The 17,430-nt window shown below is 53.8% G+C and overlaps 2 protein-coding genes across 3 annotated transcripts in view; both read left to right on the top strand.

Annotated features, from left to right (window-relative positions):
- Positions 1-3,528: 3,528 nt before the first annotated feature.
- On the top strand, positions 3,529-11,360 carry MMP9 (matrix metallopeptidase 9). Its single transcript, XM_082645516.1, has 13 exons — positions 3,529-3,695; positions 4,202-4,434; positions 4,799-4,947; positions 5,245-5,373; positions 5,463-5,636; positions 5,834-6,007; positions 6,786-6,962; positions 7,084-7,239; positions 8,255-8,540; positions 8,661-8,800; positions 9,154-9,304; positions 9,396-9,499; positions 10,823-11,360. The coding sequence occupies exons 1-13, from the start codon at positions 3,558-3,560 to the stop codon at positions 10,939-10,941; spliced, it is 2,130 nt and encodes a 709-aa protein (XP_082501642.1). The 5' UTR covers positions 3,529-3,557; the 3' UTR covers positions 10,942-11,360.
- A 4,975-nt stretch (positions 11,361-16,335) lies between these two features.
- The window catches only part of SLC12A5 (solute carrier family 12 member 5), a gene marked incomplete at both ends in the record, with an annotated part of 36,224 nt that continues 35,129 nt past the window's right edge, over positions 16,336-17,430 (top strand). For both annotated transcript variants that reach the window (XM_082643528.1, XM_082643529.1), the window contains one exon: positions 16,336-16,497. In XM_082643528.1, coding sequence (XP_082499654.1) covers positions 16,380-16,497 — 118 coding nt within the window. The remainder of the gene's footprint in view (positions 16,498-17,430) is intronic.

Below are 17,430 nucleotides of genomic sequence, written 5' to 3'. Positions count from 1 at the left end.
CCTGGGGGTATACCCTGCTCTCCCAGTGCCTTGGCTAAACTCTACTGTGGTGTTGGAAGGACGGGCTGGGGGAAGTGGGGAAGGGATGTGGTGACAGAACCACTTCCTGCCATTGCTGTGTTGAAAGCCGAGCTCCCCCAAGTTCCCCTTCACGGGGGGTTGGGGAGGCCAGAGGTAAAGGAGGAAGTTGGGAGGTGGTGAGGAAAGGAGAGTTGGATTGACTCCAGGAATCAAGCTCTGGGGTTCCTGGCGGGGTGCCCTCTCCCTGCTCCCCAGTTGGTAAAAACAGCCAGCTGGCCCAGAGGCAATCACAATTAGGGTTTGGACTCCAACTCCAGCAAGCACTTATTACCATGCGCCAGGCATTCTATATCTGTGAACTCATTTGATTCTCACAGCCCCATGAGGTAAGCACTATTATCGCCCCATTTTACAGATGGGAAAACTGGGGCATGGACAGGTTATGTCAATGACTCAGATCACACAGTAAGTCGGTGCCAAGGTGGAGACTTGAACTTCTCAGCTGATTTCCAGAGCACAGGCTCTTAGCTACCACTCCTTTCTGCCCCCCTCACTCTGTCTCTGGCTTGCTCTGTGACCTAAGAGAGGTAAATTCTCCAATCTGGGCCTCAGTTTCCTCATCTGCATGGTGGCGGTAATTGGAGTAGATAAGTTCACCTCCTTCTTGTGATGTTTGTCTCTCCATTACTAATTACTCATTCAATTTCTCCCCTGCTGGACTTTCAGCTCCATGAGCTTGGGGACAAAGCCTATTTTGGCCACTACTATATTCCCAATTCTTAGCACAATGCCTGGCCCATAAAAACTCAACAAATATTTCTTGAGTAAATGGTCTTTAAGGGTTTGAGGATCATTATCAATGGCTTGAGTATATGATAAAAGTTTTGGACCCTTTACATAGAAAAATCAACATATATCAGTGGTTCTCAGCTGGGGGTAATAGTGACCCTTCCACCCACCCAGGGGACATTTGGTAATGTTTGGCAACATTTCTGGTTGTCATAACTGGCAGGGGGAGGTGCCACAGGCGTGGGGTAGAGGCTGGGGATTCTACCCAACATCCCACAATAATAAGATAGCAAAAAAAGAGAACTATCTGGCCCCAAACATCAATACCGTTAAATTTGAGAAATGTGACATATGTGCATAGATATGGCATTTTGTACAATTGATGGCAATTTGTGGGTGGTTCATGGATTCTCCTAGAGCCCATGTCTGCTACCAGATGAAGATCCCCTCGATTGGAGGGTCTCTTTGCTTCCATCTCTAAAATCATATTGCTCTATGATCCCATACTCTCAAGTCTGGAATATAGTTCCCAAGTCCCCTGTCCTAACCTCTGATTCCCCAAAGACCTGAGCCTCCTCTCTGATCTGAAGTTGGTGGAGAAGGGTCCCAGTTTTAAGTCTCCCCCCCCTCCACCTCCTGGTCATCTCATTTCCTGTAAACGGTACTAAAGGTGAAAAGCTTCAGAACCAGATAGCCCTAGGCTTGAGTCCTGATTCTGTTGTATTAACTCACTGTGTGATCATAACCAAGCTCCTTAACCACTCTGAATCTCCGTTTCCTCTTCTAAAAATGGGAGGGGCACTTAAACCTACCTCACAGAGTGGTGGGGATGAAATGAGATGCTTATAGGGAACTTAACACAGTACTCAACACAGTAAATCTCAAAGAATGCATTATTATTATGGTTCAGAGGTGAACTGACTTGCCCAGGGTCACACAGCCAGGAGATGGCAGAGCTGGGACTGAAAACCAGAACTATGTGACTCCAAAACAGATGTTCGTTTATTCCTGAACTCTAGGGCTTCAATTTTCCCATAAAGGAAGTTAACTGTCTCCATCTCATAGACTGATTTATTAGATAAGCATATAAAATGCCTGGCACATAGTAAGCCGTTTAAATACAGCTTGTCAAATTGTTGCTGTAGTCCTGCCCAAATAATGCTTTGAAGAAGGCAAATATAGATCCTGCCTCACACTGGCTGGTTGGGAAGAAGGGAGGGAAGGAAGATGCTTATGGGCATAAGGGGTGATAATTGGGGTTGGAGCTTGCGGTGGGTTGAGCAGTTCTGGAGAAGTGAAAGGGCTCCTGGAGATCATCCCCACCCCCCTCCTGCTATTTTGCAGCTGAAGAGTCCAAAGCCCAGAGAGGGGAAGGCATTTACTCTAGTTCACACAGCAGATTAGAGTCCAAGACCCCATCTCCTGATTCCAGGTCAGAATCATGGTCTTGGCTCAGATAATTAAAAGCTATCACAGCCATCTCTTGAATACTTGCAACATACACTGTCCTAAGTATTTTATGTGTTTGATCTCATTTTATCCTCACATCACTTTAGGGACAAAGGGCCCTTTTAAATTTATTTTTATTGTTTATTTATTTATTTTTTGGAGTTCATGTACATTTATTCAATTGACACCAGTGGGGAGTGGGGGGAGACAGGTTTTTCTTTTCTTCCACACAAACCGGAAGACGATTTCACACAGTTTCCCCAAGTGGGGAAATCTAAATCAACGCACACCCAGTGGACAGAGAGCGTAGATAGCAGCCGGCTGTCCAGATATTTGCACATAATTATAGGACCCCTGCCACAGGATGCGCCCTGGTCCACCACACCCCCACCTCTCCAGACCCTCCTCTCCCACCCCAACCTCATTGCCTTTAGCTACAGTAAATATCCCAGGGCCTGGGACATAGCACACAACTTAGGGGGCTGCTGGCCCTGGATGGCTGGACCCAGCCGGCCATGGGAAAGGGGTAAAGCTCAGGAGGGCTTTTTTTACAGCTGAGGAAACAAACTCACTGTGGTGAAGACATTTGCCTAAGGCACTGAAGGAATGAAGCCATGTCTGCTGGCTTCCAGATGCCACAAACTCCCCCTTTTACTATCCTGAACTATCCAGCCTGTTGAAGACAGGGGGTTGTCCCCGTGGAATTCCCCGACTCCTGCCAAGCAGAGCCCATGACTTCTGCTCTCAGGTGGAGCAGAGGCGGAAGCTGAATCAAGGAAGGCTTCCAGGAAGAAGAGGACAGAGCCTGGGAGTGTAGGGAGGGGCCCAGGAGGGGGTCTGACCAGGAAGGGAGATCATTAGGTTCAGAAAGAAGCCTCAGGGAATGTTCCATCCTTTTCTCTTAGGCTGACCACTTGGGGCCTTCAGCTGGAGGGCTCAGGGAGTGCTCCAGCTGTGCCTCCCTCCCTCGCTCTCACACGGTTCTCGCAAGCTCTGCAGTTTGCAAAACCCAATCCTTCCCCCATGGGCCTGTGGTTTCCTGTGGGTCTGGGGTCCTGCCTGACTCGGCAATGGGGACTGTGGGCAGGAGGGAGAGGGGGAGGTGGTGTAAGCCCTTTCTTTGCCTTCTCATGCTGGGACTGCCCAAACCCACCCCCCCCACACACACACACACCCCATTCCCTGAGTCAGCTCTCGCCCTGGCCTGTCGGGAGAGGGGCGGGGTCACTGATTCATTTGACAGCTTCTCTTTAAAGCCCCCACAAGGGCAGCTGCAGCCAGACACTGCTACCCTCACCATGAACCCCTGGCAGTCCTTGGTCCTGGCGCTCCTGGTGCTGGGCTGCTGCTCTGCTGCCCCCAGACCACGCCAGCCCACATTTGTGGTCTTCCCGGGAGAACTACGACGCAGTCTCACCGACAGGCAGCTGGCAGAGGTAGGCACACACTCCAGCTTAGAGTTGGGAAGGGTTGGCTAGGAGTCCCAGGAAGGACATGGGCTCTCAGAGGAGATATTTAGGGGCATGTTGGGGGGTGATGGGCACCTCTGGAGAACAGAGGTGTCCAGGCTCGGGCACTGGGATGCTCTGGACAGTGATTGCCAGGAATGGGCTAATGAGGGTTTCTTAGATGGGCAATGGGAAGTGGTGAAGGGGCATTGGAGGGTTCTGGAGCGGGGATGGGCTGGGGATGAACAGGGGTAAGCCCTAGGAGGCCCTGAGGTAGGCATGGGCCAGGGGCATCCGGGGGTGGAAAGGAGCTGAGGATGGCTACAGGGAGGGGAGATTCTTGGGTGGGCACAGGCACTGGGGTGCAGGGTACCCAGTCCTGGATACAACGCCTTGTTGCTAGTCCCTGAGAGCCTGGAGGGATGGAGTCCTCACCCAGCAGGTCAGAGAAAGGAAGTCAGGGCTCTGGGATGTCTCTGCCCCTCCTTCCACAGGAATATCTGTACCGCTATGGCTACACTCACGTGGCAGAGATGAGCGAGGATGATCAGTCCCTGCGTCAGCCTCTGCTGCGTCTCCAGCAGCGCCTGGCCCTGCCGGAGACGGGCGAGCTGGACAGCACCACCCTGAATGCCATGCGTGCCCCGCGCTGTGGCGTCCCAGACCTGGGCAGATTCCAGACCTTTGAGGGCGACCTCAAGTGGCACCATCACAACATCACCTACTGGTGCGAGGCTGGGCCCCCGGGGGCGAGGGGGGGCGTAGTGGGGAGAGGCCGCCCGGTGGTGAACACGTCCCGTCTTAGGCCCATCCCTGGGTTTCACTAAACCAGGGATTTAGTGAGCCCAGGGCAAGCGGCTCCACCTCTGAGCCTTCGCTCCCCCATGGGAAACGACCTCGCAGTCTGAGTCCTCCTGTCAGGGCCGTTGTGAGTGTCCAGAGAGAAAAATGCGTCTGAAAGCGCTTTATAGCTGAAAGCGTGGAGCGCACACAGCGCTGTGTATCTGAAGTTGCTGAGACACGGGGTGTCGCTGCTGCTCCGGATCCCGCCTCTCACTTCCGACCTCTAACCTCCTGCCTTTCCCCTGCAGGATCCAAAACTACTCGGAAGACTTGCCGCGCGAGGTGGTCGACGACGCCTTTGCCCGCGCCTTCGCGCTCTGGAGCGCGGTGACGCCGCTCACCTTCACTCGCGTGTACGGCCGTGAAGCCGACATAGTCATCCAGTTTGGTGTTAGGGGTGAGAACGCGAGAAGGGGAAAGTCAGGAGAATCGGAGAGGGGATAGAGGAGGGAGGACCTCGGAGAGAGTAAGAGGGGGCCCTGGACCCGGATTTCTCTTGCCTGTCCCCGCAGCCCTGGCTGCCGCTCGCCCTTATGGCGCCCCCTGCTGACCGACACCTCATAGCGCGGGGACGCAAATCTTGGACAGCAGCTCCTAGGCTGGATTTCAGCCCGCACTCAGTCCAGAGCCCTTGGGCAGTGCACAACCTGCGCGACCGTACGCGGCTAACTCTCTTCTCCACCTGCTTCTTCAGAGCACGGAGATGGGTATCCCTTCGATGGAAAGAACGGGCTCCTGGCACACGCCTTTCCTCCCGGCCCAGGCATTCAGGGAGACGCCCACTTCGACGATGAAGAGTTGTGGTCTCTGGGCAAAGGCGTCGGTGAGATTCCCGAACCGCCCCGGTCCCCATTCCCTTCTCCTCTCACGCGCATCACCAGCCGCCCTGACCCCGTCCTCCCTTTCCTGCAGTGGTTCCGACCTACTTCGGAAACGCAAACGGCGCCACCTGCCACTTCCCTTTCACCTTCGAGGGCCGCTCGTACTCCGCCTGCACCACGGACGGCCGCTCCGACGACATGCTCTGGTGCAGCACCACGGCCGACTATGACACCGACCGCCAGTTCGGCTTCTGCCCCAGCGAGAGTGAGTACCCACCCTCCTCGAGGGTCCAGAACGCTGGGTTTTTATCCCAGCCTTGCCGCTAGTGCTGTGTGGCCTGCAAATCACTGTCCTGGGTCCGTTCCCCCGTTGTGAAACGAGGCGAGGAGGGGTGGAGGACACAGGTGGCTTGTGGGTCAATAAACTCGTGGCGCCTTCGGGTAATCGCGTGGGCCTCCCAGGACTCTACACCCAGGACGGCAATGCGGACGGCAAGCCCTGCGTTTTCCCGTTCACCTTCGAGGGCCGCTCCTACTCCGCCTGTACCACCGACGGTCGCTCGGACGGCTACCGCTGGTGCGCCACCACCGCCAGCTATGACCAGGACAAGCTCTATGGCTTCTGCCCGACCCGAGGTACCTCTGCCCCACCTACCTGATTCAGCCTCGCCCCCTGATTCCGCGTTGGTCCCCGAGCGTGGCTCTTCCACCCATCAGTTTGTCCTACTCCTCGTCGGTCCTCAGGACAGCCGTGACTCTGGCCGCCATCACCACGGCTCCTCCCCCTGCCTTCCTATTGCTGCCGCCGCATTCGCGGAGGCCTCGCCTTTTAGCCCTGCTTGCAGCCTCTCCCTGGGCCTCTGATCCTCGGCCCCGCCCACCAGTCTAGCCTGGTCTCGGCTGTGTGCGGCACCACGCCCCCTACGCTTTTTTTTTTTTAATTTATTTTATTTTTGGCTACGTTGGGTCTTTCTTGCTGTGCGCGGGCTTTTCTCTATTTGCAGCGAGCGGGGGCTACTCTTCCTTGTGGTGCGCGGGCTTCTCATTGCGGTGGCTTCTCTTGTTGCGGAGCATGGGCTCTAGGTGCGGGGGGCTTCAGTAGTTGCAGTACGCGGCTCAGTAGTTGTGGCTCGCGGCTCTAGAGCGCAGGCTCCGTAGTTGTGGCGCACGGGCTTAGTTGCTCCGCGGCATGTGGGATCTTCCCAGACCAGGGCTCGAACCCGGTTCCCTGAATTGGCAGGCGGATTCTTAACCACTGTGCCACCAGGGAAGCCCCTTCCCCCCGCCCCCCCCCCACCCCGCGACCAAGCTTTTAAAATAGGCCTCCAAGTGTCTCTCGCCTCATGATTGGCCCGCCCCTGGGTCTTTATTGGACCCACCCACTTGGCTCACCGGAGGCCCTGGGTCTCTCCAGCTGACGCGACGGTGACCGAGGGCAACTCGGCGGGGGAGCTGTGCGTCTTCCCCTTCATCTTCCTGGGCAAGGAGTACTCGGCCTGCACCAGAGAGGGCCGCCGTGATGGGCAGCTCTGGTGCGCCACCACCTCCAACTTCGACAGAGACAAGAAGTGGGGCTTCTGCCCGGATCAAGGTGGGCATGGTTCTGAGATTCCCAGGCTGGGACCTCAGCCAGGGCAGCGGTGTCCGGGAGGGATGGCCGGGGCTGGGAGCTCGGCTCAGGGCTCACGTCTCAGGCTCCCTCTTTCGTCCAGGATACAGCCTGTTCCTTGTGGCGGCGCACGAGTTTGGCCACGCGCTGGGCTTAGATCACTCGTCTGTGCCAGAGGCGCTCATGTACCCCATGTACAGCTTTACTGAGGAGCACCCCCTGCATAAGGACGACATGCAGGGCATCCAGCATCTGTATGGTGAGGGTGTGGGGCAGGGATGGAGGGAGGAGAGGGAAAGGCTGGGCTCTGCCAGCTGCGAGTACCCCGAGAATGCAGAGGAGGGGAAAGTTAGGACCCTAACATCTATCTTCTGGAGACCCTGGCCAATGGGTACAATTGTTGCCAGGTCAGTGCTTGGAGATGGTGATAAAGAGCCCAGACTCTAGAGTGAGACAGACATAGGTTCAAAAGCCAGTCCAGCCACTTCCTGGCTAGATGACTTTGGATATGTTACTTCATCCCTCAACTTCCTCATCTGTAAAGTGGGGCTAACACCTGCCTCATGGGGTTGTTAGGAGGCTTAAGTGAGCTAGAATAATACTTGGCATATAGTAAGCACCATATAAGTGTTTGACATTTTTATTATTATCACCAGTATATTTCGTCATTAAAAAATGGGGATATTAAAGAATCTATTTCATAGGTTTTCTTTTTTTCCCTGAAGATCAAACAAGCTAACGTGAATTTTTTAAAATATAAATTTATTTATTTTTGACTGCGTTGGTTCTTTGTTGCCGAGCACGGGCTTCTCACTGCAGTGGCTTCTCTTGTGATAGAGCACCGGCTCTAGGTGCGCGGGCTTCAGTAGTTGTAGCACGCGGGCTCAGTAGTTGTGTCACACGGGCTTAGTTGCTCCGCGGCATGTGGGATCTTCGCCGGCCAGGGCTCGAACCCGTGTCCCCTGCACTGGCAGGCGAATTCTTACCACTGCGCCACCAGGGAAGTCCCTAATGTGAGTTTATAAAGCTCCTAGCATTAAGTTTGGCACTCAGGTTGAGAGCTCAAAAAACACTTCTCTCCCAGCAGCCTGGGGATGGGGGTGAGTATGTGAAAGGAAGCGGCCTGCCCAGGGCTGGGGAAAGGCAGGCTCCACCATCTAGAGTGGGGGGAGTGAGCGCCAGGGGCCTCGCTGGTAGGCTTTGGGGGAGCAGACAGTCCATGGGCACAGCGCTCCGTAGGAACAGGGGCTGTCTTATACGGTGTCTCTTTTTAGGTCCTCGCCCCGCACCTGAACCACGGCCTCCAACCACTGCCACAGCTGAACCGCAGCCCACCGCCCCTCCCACGGTCTGCGCCACGGGGCCTCCCACTGCCCCCCCCTCAGAACGCCCCACTGCTGGCTCCACAGGCCCCCCTTCAGCTGGCCCCACAGGTCCTCCCACTGCTGGCCCTTCTGCGATCCCTACAAGGTCCCTGGATCCAGCGGACGATGTCTGCAACGTGAACATCTTCGACGCCATCGCGGAGATCGGGAATCGCCTGCATCTCTTCAAGGATGGGTGAGGGGCAGGGGCTGTGAGGTTTCGGGAAGGGGCTTGGAGGCGGGACCTGCCTGTGTCTCCCCGCCCACTGACCTTGAGTTCAAGGTTCGGTGCCAGCCGTTCCCTTTTCTCATCCAGGAGGTACTGGCGACTCTCTCAGAGTGGGGGACGCCCGTTGCAGGGTCCCTTTCTTATCAAGAACACGTGGCCTGCACTGCCCCGCAAGCTGGACTCCGCTTTTGAGGATCCGCTCACGAAGAAGATTTTCTTCTTCTCTGGTTAGTTTCCTCCTTTCTTCCTTCCCTATCCGCCCCCCCCCCCCCACAAAAAAAAATCACACACACACACCAACCTAGAAGGACCAAGAGACCGAGGACAATACATAAAACGTCTTGTGTGCATTAGAAAAAGACGCCCCCTTCTGGCGGATGCAATTTAGCAAATCTAGCAGGGGCTGAATTTCAGCCCTCCTCACCGCACCCTGGCACAATTGTACCGAGAGACTCTGCTTCTTGGGCACACAGACTGCGGGCACGCCGGGCGCGGAAAGGCCTCGCTGCGTTCTCCCTCTTGATATTCAAGGAGAATATGTGCCCCGCCCCCAGACCGATGTGACCCTTCTCTCCTGCAGGGCGCCAAGTGTGGGTGTACACAGGCTCGTCGGTGCTAGGCCCAAGGCGTCTGGACAAGCTGGGCCTGGGCCCGGAAGTGACCCAAGTCACCGGGGCCCTCCCGCGCGCCGAGGGTAAGGTGCTGCTCTTCAGCCGGCAGAGCTTCTGGAGGTGAGAGTCCCGGGACCGCCGGCAGGGGGAGCCCAGGCGCCATCCGACTGCCCGCCGGCTCAGCAACTGTCTCCTCGCTGCCGTCCTGCAGGTTCGACGTGAAGACACAGAAGGTGGATCCCCGGAGCGCCACCCCAGTGGACCAGATGTTCCCCGGGGTGCCCTTGAGTACGCACGACATCTTTCAGTACCAAGGTGAGGGATGAGGACGAGGGTCGGGGGAGGGTCCCTCCCTGAGACACCTCCTATGGTAGGGTCCCCTGCCTTAGTGATTGGTCAAATTCTGAGAGAGAAAGAAAAAGCCCGTAGAGATTGAGGCAAATGCCCCAGCACAGGTGAGTTCCCTATAGAGGCAGGGATCTTACCAGATCATTCTGGGACACAGGAGCACAACCAGAACTAGGACCCAGATTTCCTGTCTCCCCAGCTGAAAGCCCTTTCCCCTACAAGTAGGGATACTGCCACTGGGGATACAGTGATAAATAAGACAGTTCCTAGCTGTGTGTCTTTGGGCAAGTCACTGCTACTCACAGAGCCTCAGTTTCCCCATCTGTAAAATGGGAGTGGTAGCTGGAGTTACACTGGCTTTCTCTTTCTCACTGCTCACCTCCAATCAGCTGACAAGTTCTGTTGACTCAGCCGCCAAAATATTCACAAGCTCCTCTGCAAACACCCTAGTCCAAGCCATACTGGTTGTCCAATACCTTTAATATATTCTGTGAGAGTAGGGAGGGGCTAGGAGTGGAGGGTAATGGTTTTGTGGGTGACTCTAGACCCATTCCAAGGTGAAAGAAACTAACATGACCTGAGCTGACCCCCTCCCCCCTCCTCATCCCCTCCCACTCCTCCTGTCATTCCCTTTGCTCCACTCACACCAGCCTCTGGCTGTTCTCTGAACACATCAAGGTCATTCCCAGCTTACGGCTTTTGTGCCAGTTGTCCCCTCTGTCTGGAAGGTTTTCTCCCCAGATTGTCACTGGGCTGCCTCCCTCTCATCCTTTAGGTCTCAGCACTAAGGCCACCTCTTTGGAGAGGCCTTCTCTGACCCTCATTATCTGTTCACTTGCTCGCTCGCTTTTAATATTTCCTCCATCACTTTCTCCATTGTCAAAACCAATCTCATTTATTTATGCATTTGCTTGTTAATCGTCCGTCTTACCCCACTAGGGTGTAAGCACCAAAAGAACTGAGGTCATGCCTGCATTTTTCCTCTGCTGTATCCCCAGTGCCTCTAACAGTGCTTGGCAGGATAAATATTGTTGGATGAATGAATGGGATTTGTTGAATGAATTGTTCTGAGTATCGACTGTGTGCCAGGCTCTGTGTCAGTGCTTTGGACAAGGAGGTCTGTGCCCTCCAGCATCTCTGTGGGGGGCAGGGGGGGACACAGGTGTCCTATGAAAACCTTGGAAAGATCACGAAAGCAGGAGGGACGTCTGTAAAGATCTCACTCCTGTTTCTGTATGTGTATGTGGGAAGGTTGGAATCACCCCTCTTGGTCCTGCCTTTCCCTTGCAGAGAAAGCTTACTTCTGCCAGGATCGCTTCTACTGGCGCGTGAGTTCCCGGAAGGAGGTGAATCAGGTGGACTATGTGGGCTACGTGACCTTTGACCTCCTGCAGTGCCCCGAGGACTAGGGCTCCCCAGCCTGCTTCAATACTGCAGTGGGAGTCCCCACAGGCACCATCGCGATAGGGAATGAGCCAGTCTGCCGGATCCAAACTGGTGGGTCTGTTCTGAAGGACAAGGAGAAGGGGAGGTGGGCTGGGCCCTCTCTTCCCACCTTTTCTCGTTGGAATGTTTTTTTTTTGTTGTTGTTGTTTTTTGCGGTACGCGGGCCTCTCACTGCTGTGGCCTCTCCCGTTGCGGAGCACAGGCTCCAGACGCGCAGGCTCAGTGGCCATGGCTCACGGGCCCAGCCGCTCCGCGGCATGTGGGATCTTCCCAGACCGGGGCAGGAACCTGTGTCCCCTGCATCGGCAGGCGGACTCTCAACCACTGCGCCACCAGGGAAGCCCTGGAATGTTTTTAATAAACTCAGATTCTTTAATCTTTAGGAGCAGATTAATGTATGTATTGTATGCATGCACGCATGTATGTGTGTAACCAACAGAGGGCTTACTATGCGCCAGGCAATGTTCTAAGCACTTCATAAATATTAACGTTCAATCCTTCCTATTAGGAAGGTATAATGTAATTACTCCTATTTTATAGCTGAGGAAATGGCCAACCTATTATTCATTCATCAAACATTTATTGAGCCCTTACATGGAGCCAGGCCCTGTGCCGGGCACTGCGGATAGAGAAATGAGTTAGACTATGTTTCTATCCTCAACGACCTCTCAGTGGTCCTCAAATTTTCGGGTCCGTGAGAGAGCCCTCACAACTTGCTTAAAATGCAGGCTCTGGGCTCCAACCCCAGAGAGTCCAGCTTAGTTACAAGGGTGATGATTCTGTGGCTGGTAGGGGTGGGGTCACACTTGGAGAGTGTGCAGCGTGTGACCCTTTTTCTAGAATAATGGCACACGCGCGCACATGTGTGTGTTTGTGTGTGTGATTCTTCGTGTTGTGGTTGAAGTCAGGAAACATTTCCCAGCCAAGATGACATGTGAACTTGAACTGAATCTGGAAGGGTGAGCAAGAGTTTCTTCTCGTGCAAGGAAGACTATCTTCTTCGAGGATAATTTACCAAGAACCATTAAACCTAAAAATGTTCCTACTCTCTAACCTTCACCCATGTGTGCACAAAACAACACCTCGAAGGATGTGAATTGCAGCATTGTTCATAGAATGAGAAACTGGCAACAACCTAAGTGCGCAGAAGCAAGGCAGTGGATAAATAAAATATGGATTATATACATGATGATAGGAACTAGCCCTAGCACAGCACTGAGTATGTGCCGGGCACTGTTGCACATGCTTGATGTGCGTTAACACAGCCAATCCTTAAAACAACCCTATGAGACAGGTGCTACTCTTACCTTAGAGGTACTGTTACTATTGCTAACACTCCCTCCCCCTGCTTTATAAATGAGGTAACCGTAGCGCAGAATTACACAGCTGACCTGCAGTCTCCTAGCTGGTGAGTGGTGACCTTGGGATTGGAATGTGAGCTCTTGGGGTAAATGCTGGGAGGAGAGAAAAAGCAAGGGGGCATTTGGGGGAACTAGAAATGGCTCAGAACTCTAGTATGTGGTTTGAGCAGAGAGGATTCTGGAATGGTTGAGATAGGAATGGTGGTGTGGGCTAGATGAGAGAAGGTCGAAGTGGCAGGCTGAGGAGGATGGATTTGACCCTCCAGGATGGCAGAGGGACTTGACTGAAGGGTCAGGGCAGGTGAGTGGACGTGATGGGCTTGGTCAGCTTTGATCATCTTCCACACCCAGGGCCCCGGTGGGAGTGTAAGGAGAGGTTCAGGGAACTTCCTCCTAAGCTTCCTGTGGGTGGGGCCCCTCTCTCTTAACTCACCCCTTTCTCACTCAGGAATGACCCACTCCCACTGGCATACAAATGTTCCTTAATATGGCTTGTTTAAAATCCCTCTAGACCCCTGTCTCTCAGTTCTGTTCCATTTCTCTATTGCCCACCCCCATCCACAGGAAAACTTCCCCAAAGTACGGTTTCTACTCACTGTCGCCCATTCTCTTCTCAGTCATTTGCAACCTGGCACCCACTCCACTCCTCCACTGAAATGACTCTCTTCAAAGCCACCTGTGATCTTCCCGTAGCCCGATACAGTGGGTACTTCTCTGGGCTCATTCCATACCATCTCTCGGCTTTTTTGACCCAGTGGATAATGCCCCTCTTCCTGAAATGTTTCTTCACTTGGTCTCTGGGTCACCCCTTCCTCCTGGTTCTCCTCCCCTCTCGCTAGCTGGATCTCTCTCTTTCCAACCTTTAAATGATGGTGTGAAGACAGGAATAAAGACACAGACCTACTAGAGAATAGACTTGAGGATATGGGGAGGGGGAAGGGTAAACTGGGACAAAGCGCGAGAGAGGCATGGACATATATACACTACCAAACGTAAGGTAGATAGCTAGTGGGAAGCAGCCGCATAGCACAGGGAGATCAGCTCGGTGCTTTGTGGACGCCTGGAGGGGCGGGATAGGGAGGGTGGGAGGGAGGGAGACGCAAGAGGGAAGAGATATGGGGATGTATGTATATGTATAACTGATTCACTTTGTTATAAAGCAGAAACTAACACACCATTGCCAAGCAATAACACTCCAATAAAGATGTAAAAATAAATAAATAAATAAATGAATGATGGTGTGCCCTTGTGCTCTATCCTTGGACGTCTTCGCTGTGTACACGCATTCCCCGTGATCTCGTCTAGCCCCGCAGCTTTACACAGCATCTCTCTGCTAAAGAAAGACTCCGAAATTTATATCCCCTCCTTATCCTCTCCCGAGCTCCAGAATCAGATGTTCGACTGCCACCTCCGCATGATCCTTAGGTGCCGCAGAGATATCTCAATATACCAGGTCCATCTGAGCTCTCGGGGTCCACCTGAGCTCTCAGGCTCCACCTTCCAAGCATACTCCTCCATCGGTTGTCACCACCTTAATAAAAGACGTCATCTGCCCTCAATCGAGCTTAAAACCTGATCAGTCTTAAAATCAGTCTTAAAATCTAAAAAATCTGTTAAACTCCTTATTCTGGCACAGGGTATCTCAACCTCGGCACTACTGACAATTTGGATCAAATTGTTCTTTGTTGTGGGGGACTGTCCATACATTGTAGGATGTTTGATGTCTTCCTCCAGGAGGTAGTGGGATCCATGGACAGAGGCTAGACCCATTCAGGGTCAGTCTCCCTCCCTCTATCACGGGCCCTAACATGGGGACAGGGTGCAGGGAGGCGATGGCGAATCTGTGGCTCATGGCTGGCAGTCTTGGTGTAGGACTAGATGGCACGGGTGGCCTCTACCAACTAGATGCAGTGCCACCCTCCTCCAGTTGTGACAAAAACGTCTCTGAATATTGCCAAACGTTCCCTGGTGGGCAAAACTGCCCCGAGTTGAGAACCATTGCTCTAATGTAACAAACATTCAGACAGCTTGACCCGTCATAAGTGTACATTTCAACAAACTGAACACGACTGTCTAACCAGCAACCAGATCAAGAAACAAAACATTCTTAGCACCCTAAAAGCCCCCTCATGTGCCTTTTTAATCACTACCCCTTCACCCCGAGAGTTATTACCATTACTTCTAACAGCTTAAAGATAGATTTTGACTATTTTTTACTTTATTTAAAGAGTATTTTACAGTATATACTCTTTTGTGTCTGGCTTTTTTTTAAAAATAATTTTTTTTAAAATTTATTTTTGGCTGTGTTGGGTCTGTTGCTGCGCGCGGGCTTTCTCTAGTTGCGGTGGGCGGGGCTAGCTTGTTGTGGTGCGCGGGCTTCTCATTGCTGTGGCTTCTCTTGTTGCGGAGCACGGGCTCTAGGCCCGCGGGCTGCAGTAGTGGCACATGGGCTCAGTAGTTGTGGTTCGTGGACTCTAGAGCACAGGTTCAGTAGTTGTGGCACACGGGTTTAGCTGCTCCGCGTCATTTGGGATCTTCCCGCTCACAGGGCTCACACCCATGTCCCCTGCATTGGCAGGTGGATTCTTAACCACTGCGCCACCAGGGAAGTCCCTGTGTCTGGCTTTTATTCCGTGTTATATTTGTGAGATATATCCATATTGTTTGTGAATTATAGACTGTTCATTCCCACTACTGTTTTCACTGTATTCACATACCATTACTTATTTGCCCATTTTACTGTTCATGGTTACTTGGGTAGTTTCTGATTAGAGCCTATTACAAATAATGCTGCTATGAACATTCTTGTAAATGTCTTCTGGTGAACGTGGGCAGCCATTTCTTTGGAGCATATATCTTGGAGTGGAATTGCTGAGTAGACAGGTATGTATAAGTTCAGCTTTAGCTGATGGAACAATTTTCCCAAGTGGTGTTGCCCATCTATACTTCCGCCAGCAGTGCATGAGAGTCTAGGAGTCCTCCTTGACTCCTCTTTACATGCAATGTCCAATCCAGCAGCAGGTCCTGTAGGCTCTACTTCCAAAATGTATCTGGAATTGGACAACTGCCACCACCCTAGCCCGGCTATCATCACCACTTACCTGGGGGTTGCAGGAGCCTCCTAATTGACTCCCAGCTTCCACTCCTGCCCTTAGTTGAGTCTTCACCCAGCAGCCATCGTTCCCCTGCTCAAAAACTTCCCATGACTTCCCTTGTAGATCAGAAAAGAATCCAGACTCCTCCCTGAAGCCTTCAAGAGACCAGACGATCTGCCCTCCTCTCCTCCCTCATCTCCATCACTCTACTCCCCGTTCACTCTGCTCCAGACACACTGGCCTTCTTGCTGCTCCCTGAACAGTCCAGGCTTCTTTTCACCCCAGGGCCTTTGCACTTGCTATTTTCTCTGCTAGAGAGCTCTTCCCCCAGATCTTTGCTTAGCTGGCTCCTTCTCATCAGTGAGGGCTCAGGTCAAATATCACATCTTCGGAGAGGTCTTCTTAGACCTTCCCCCTAAGTCATTACCCCTTGGCCGCACTTTTTCTTCTTAACATATACCACAGTCTCAAATTATCTTGTCTATGCGTTTGCTCACTTGTAATCTTTCTCCTCCTCTCACTCATTAGAATTTGAGCCACACGAGGGCAGGAAGCCAGTCGATCTCATCCAATGCTGTATCAGTGCCTAGCACCAAAGCCTCAAACACAGGCGCGCTATCAAGATGTGCTGAATGAGTGAATTAAACCAAGGGGTTTAGGAGACCCCAGCCGAGGAGGGCCCGGGCTCCTGGTGCAGGGGTGGCTCTCAGCAGCAGGTTGGATCCTCAAGCGCTTCCAGTGGTATTGACAGCCCAGGGCCTCAAAGCGCAGTGGCCAGATACAGCGGCTCAGCACAGAGGGCACTAGGACCCTGCGCGGCGCCGCGTTCGCCGGGGGGCGGCCGGCGGGGATGGGGGAATACGCTCTTTCTGCCTCCTGGAGCCCGGCTGCGGCCACTTGTGCGATCCGGGCCCGTACCGCGGCCGCCCGGCTCCTTTCCGCACCATGAGCCGCAGGTTCACTGTCACTTCACTGCCCCCCGCGGGGCCTACCGACTCTGACTCGGAGTCCCACCGGCATTCAGCAGCCGATCTCCGTCGCCTCTCAGGGGAAGACGCCAAAGGTAGAGGCCGCAGGGGGCGGGGCCTGCCGGAGTGGGGCGGGGCGAGAGAAGGGGAGGGGACACGGTGGGCGGGTCTTCTGTTGGGAGTGGTGGGACCAGGACTGGTAGGCAGAGGGTCCCAGCCGAAGGCCAGAGAAGGGAGAGGAGGTGGAACCTAGGGAACTGGGGGAAGGCTGGAGGGGAAATGATGAAGGGAGGGACCACATTTGAGGTGGGAGGGGACACAGGGAAGAGGGTGGGGCTAGAGGCGAAGGGGCAGATCTTATAAAGAAGCTAGGGTCCAGGGTGCTGGGCCGGAGGGCAATAAAGGGGCGGGGTCATCTCGGGTAGGGGGCGGGACCAGAGGGGGAGAAGGTGGAACCAGGGAAAGGGAGGGCCGTGTGCGTCCACAGCCAATGGGTGGAGGCAGGACTATCTCGTTTTGGGGGCAGAAAAGGGCGGGACAAGAGACGAAGGGGTTGGGCTAGTAGTATAGGGGTGGAGTTGAGGGAGGGAGGAGATTTGAGTCCGGGTCGCTAGGTTTCCAATCCTCAGGCACCCAGGAGGCGTCGCGGACAGCGCCTGGGGATCCCGGGAAGAAGACAGGAGAATGAGAAATTTGGACCCCGGGCAGCTAGATCCTGGCAGGATTCCGTGGGCACTCTAGTCCCGTCCCTGGGGGATTCACTTAGCTCCTTCTACTCCAGCTCCACAAGCGGTGGGTGGAGCCAGCTCAGGCTGTATTGGGGGCGTCTTCCTGGAGGGCCCACTGCAGTGGTCTTGTAATGGAAGTTACATGCAGGGTACAGAAGAGAGAAGAGGGAAGGGATCCTTCTAGGCTTCGGTGAAGATTAGCATCCTGGATGCACACACAGTCTTCTCCGCAGGGGCCACTTGTCAGGGGTCCCCTGCCTGACTCTGGGCCCCCTCAGGCCTGAAAGGAACGTGGAGAAT

Source organism: Mesoplodon mirus, assembly GCF_964341445.2.
Source record: "Mesoplodon mirus genome assembly, chromosome: 15".
In the NCBI taxonomy this organism is placed as follows: domain Eukaryota; kingdom Metazoa; phylum Chordata; class Mammalia; order Artiodactyla; family Ziphiidae; genus Mesoplodon; species Mesoplodon mirus.
This window is presented reverse-complemented; position numbering and strand designations above follow the sequence as displayed.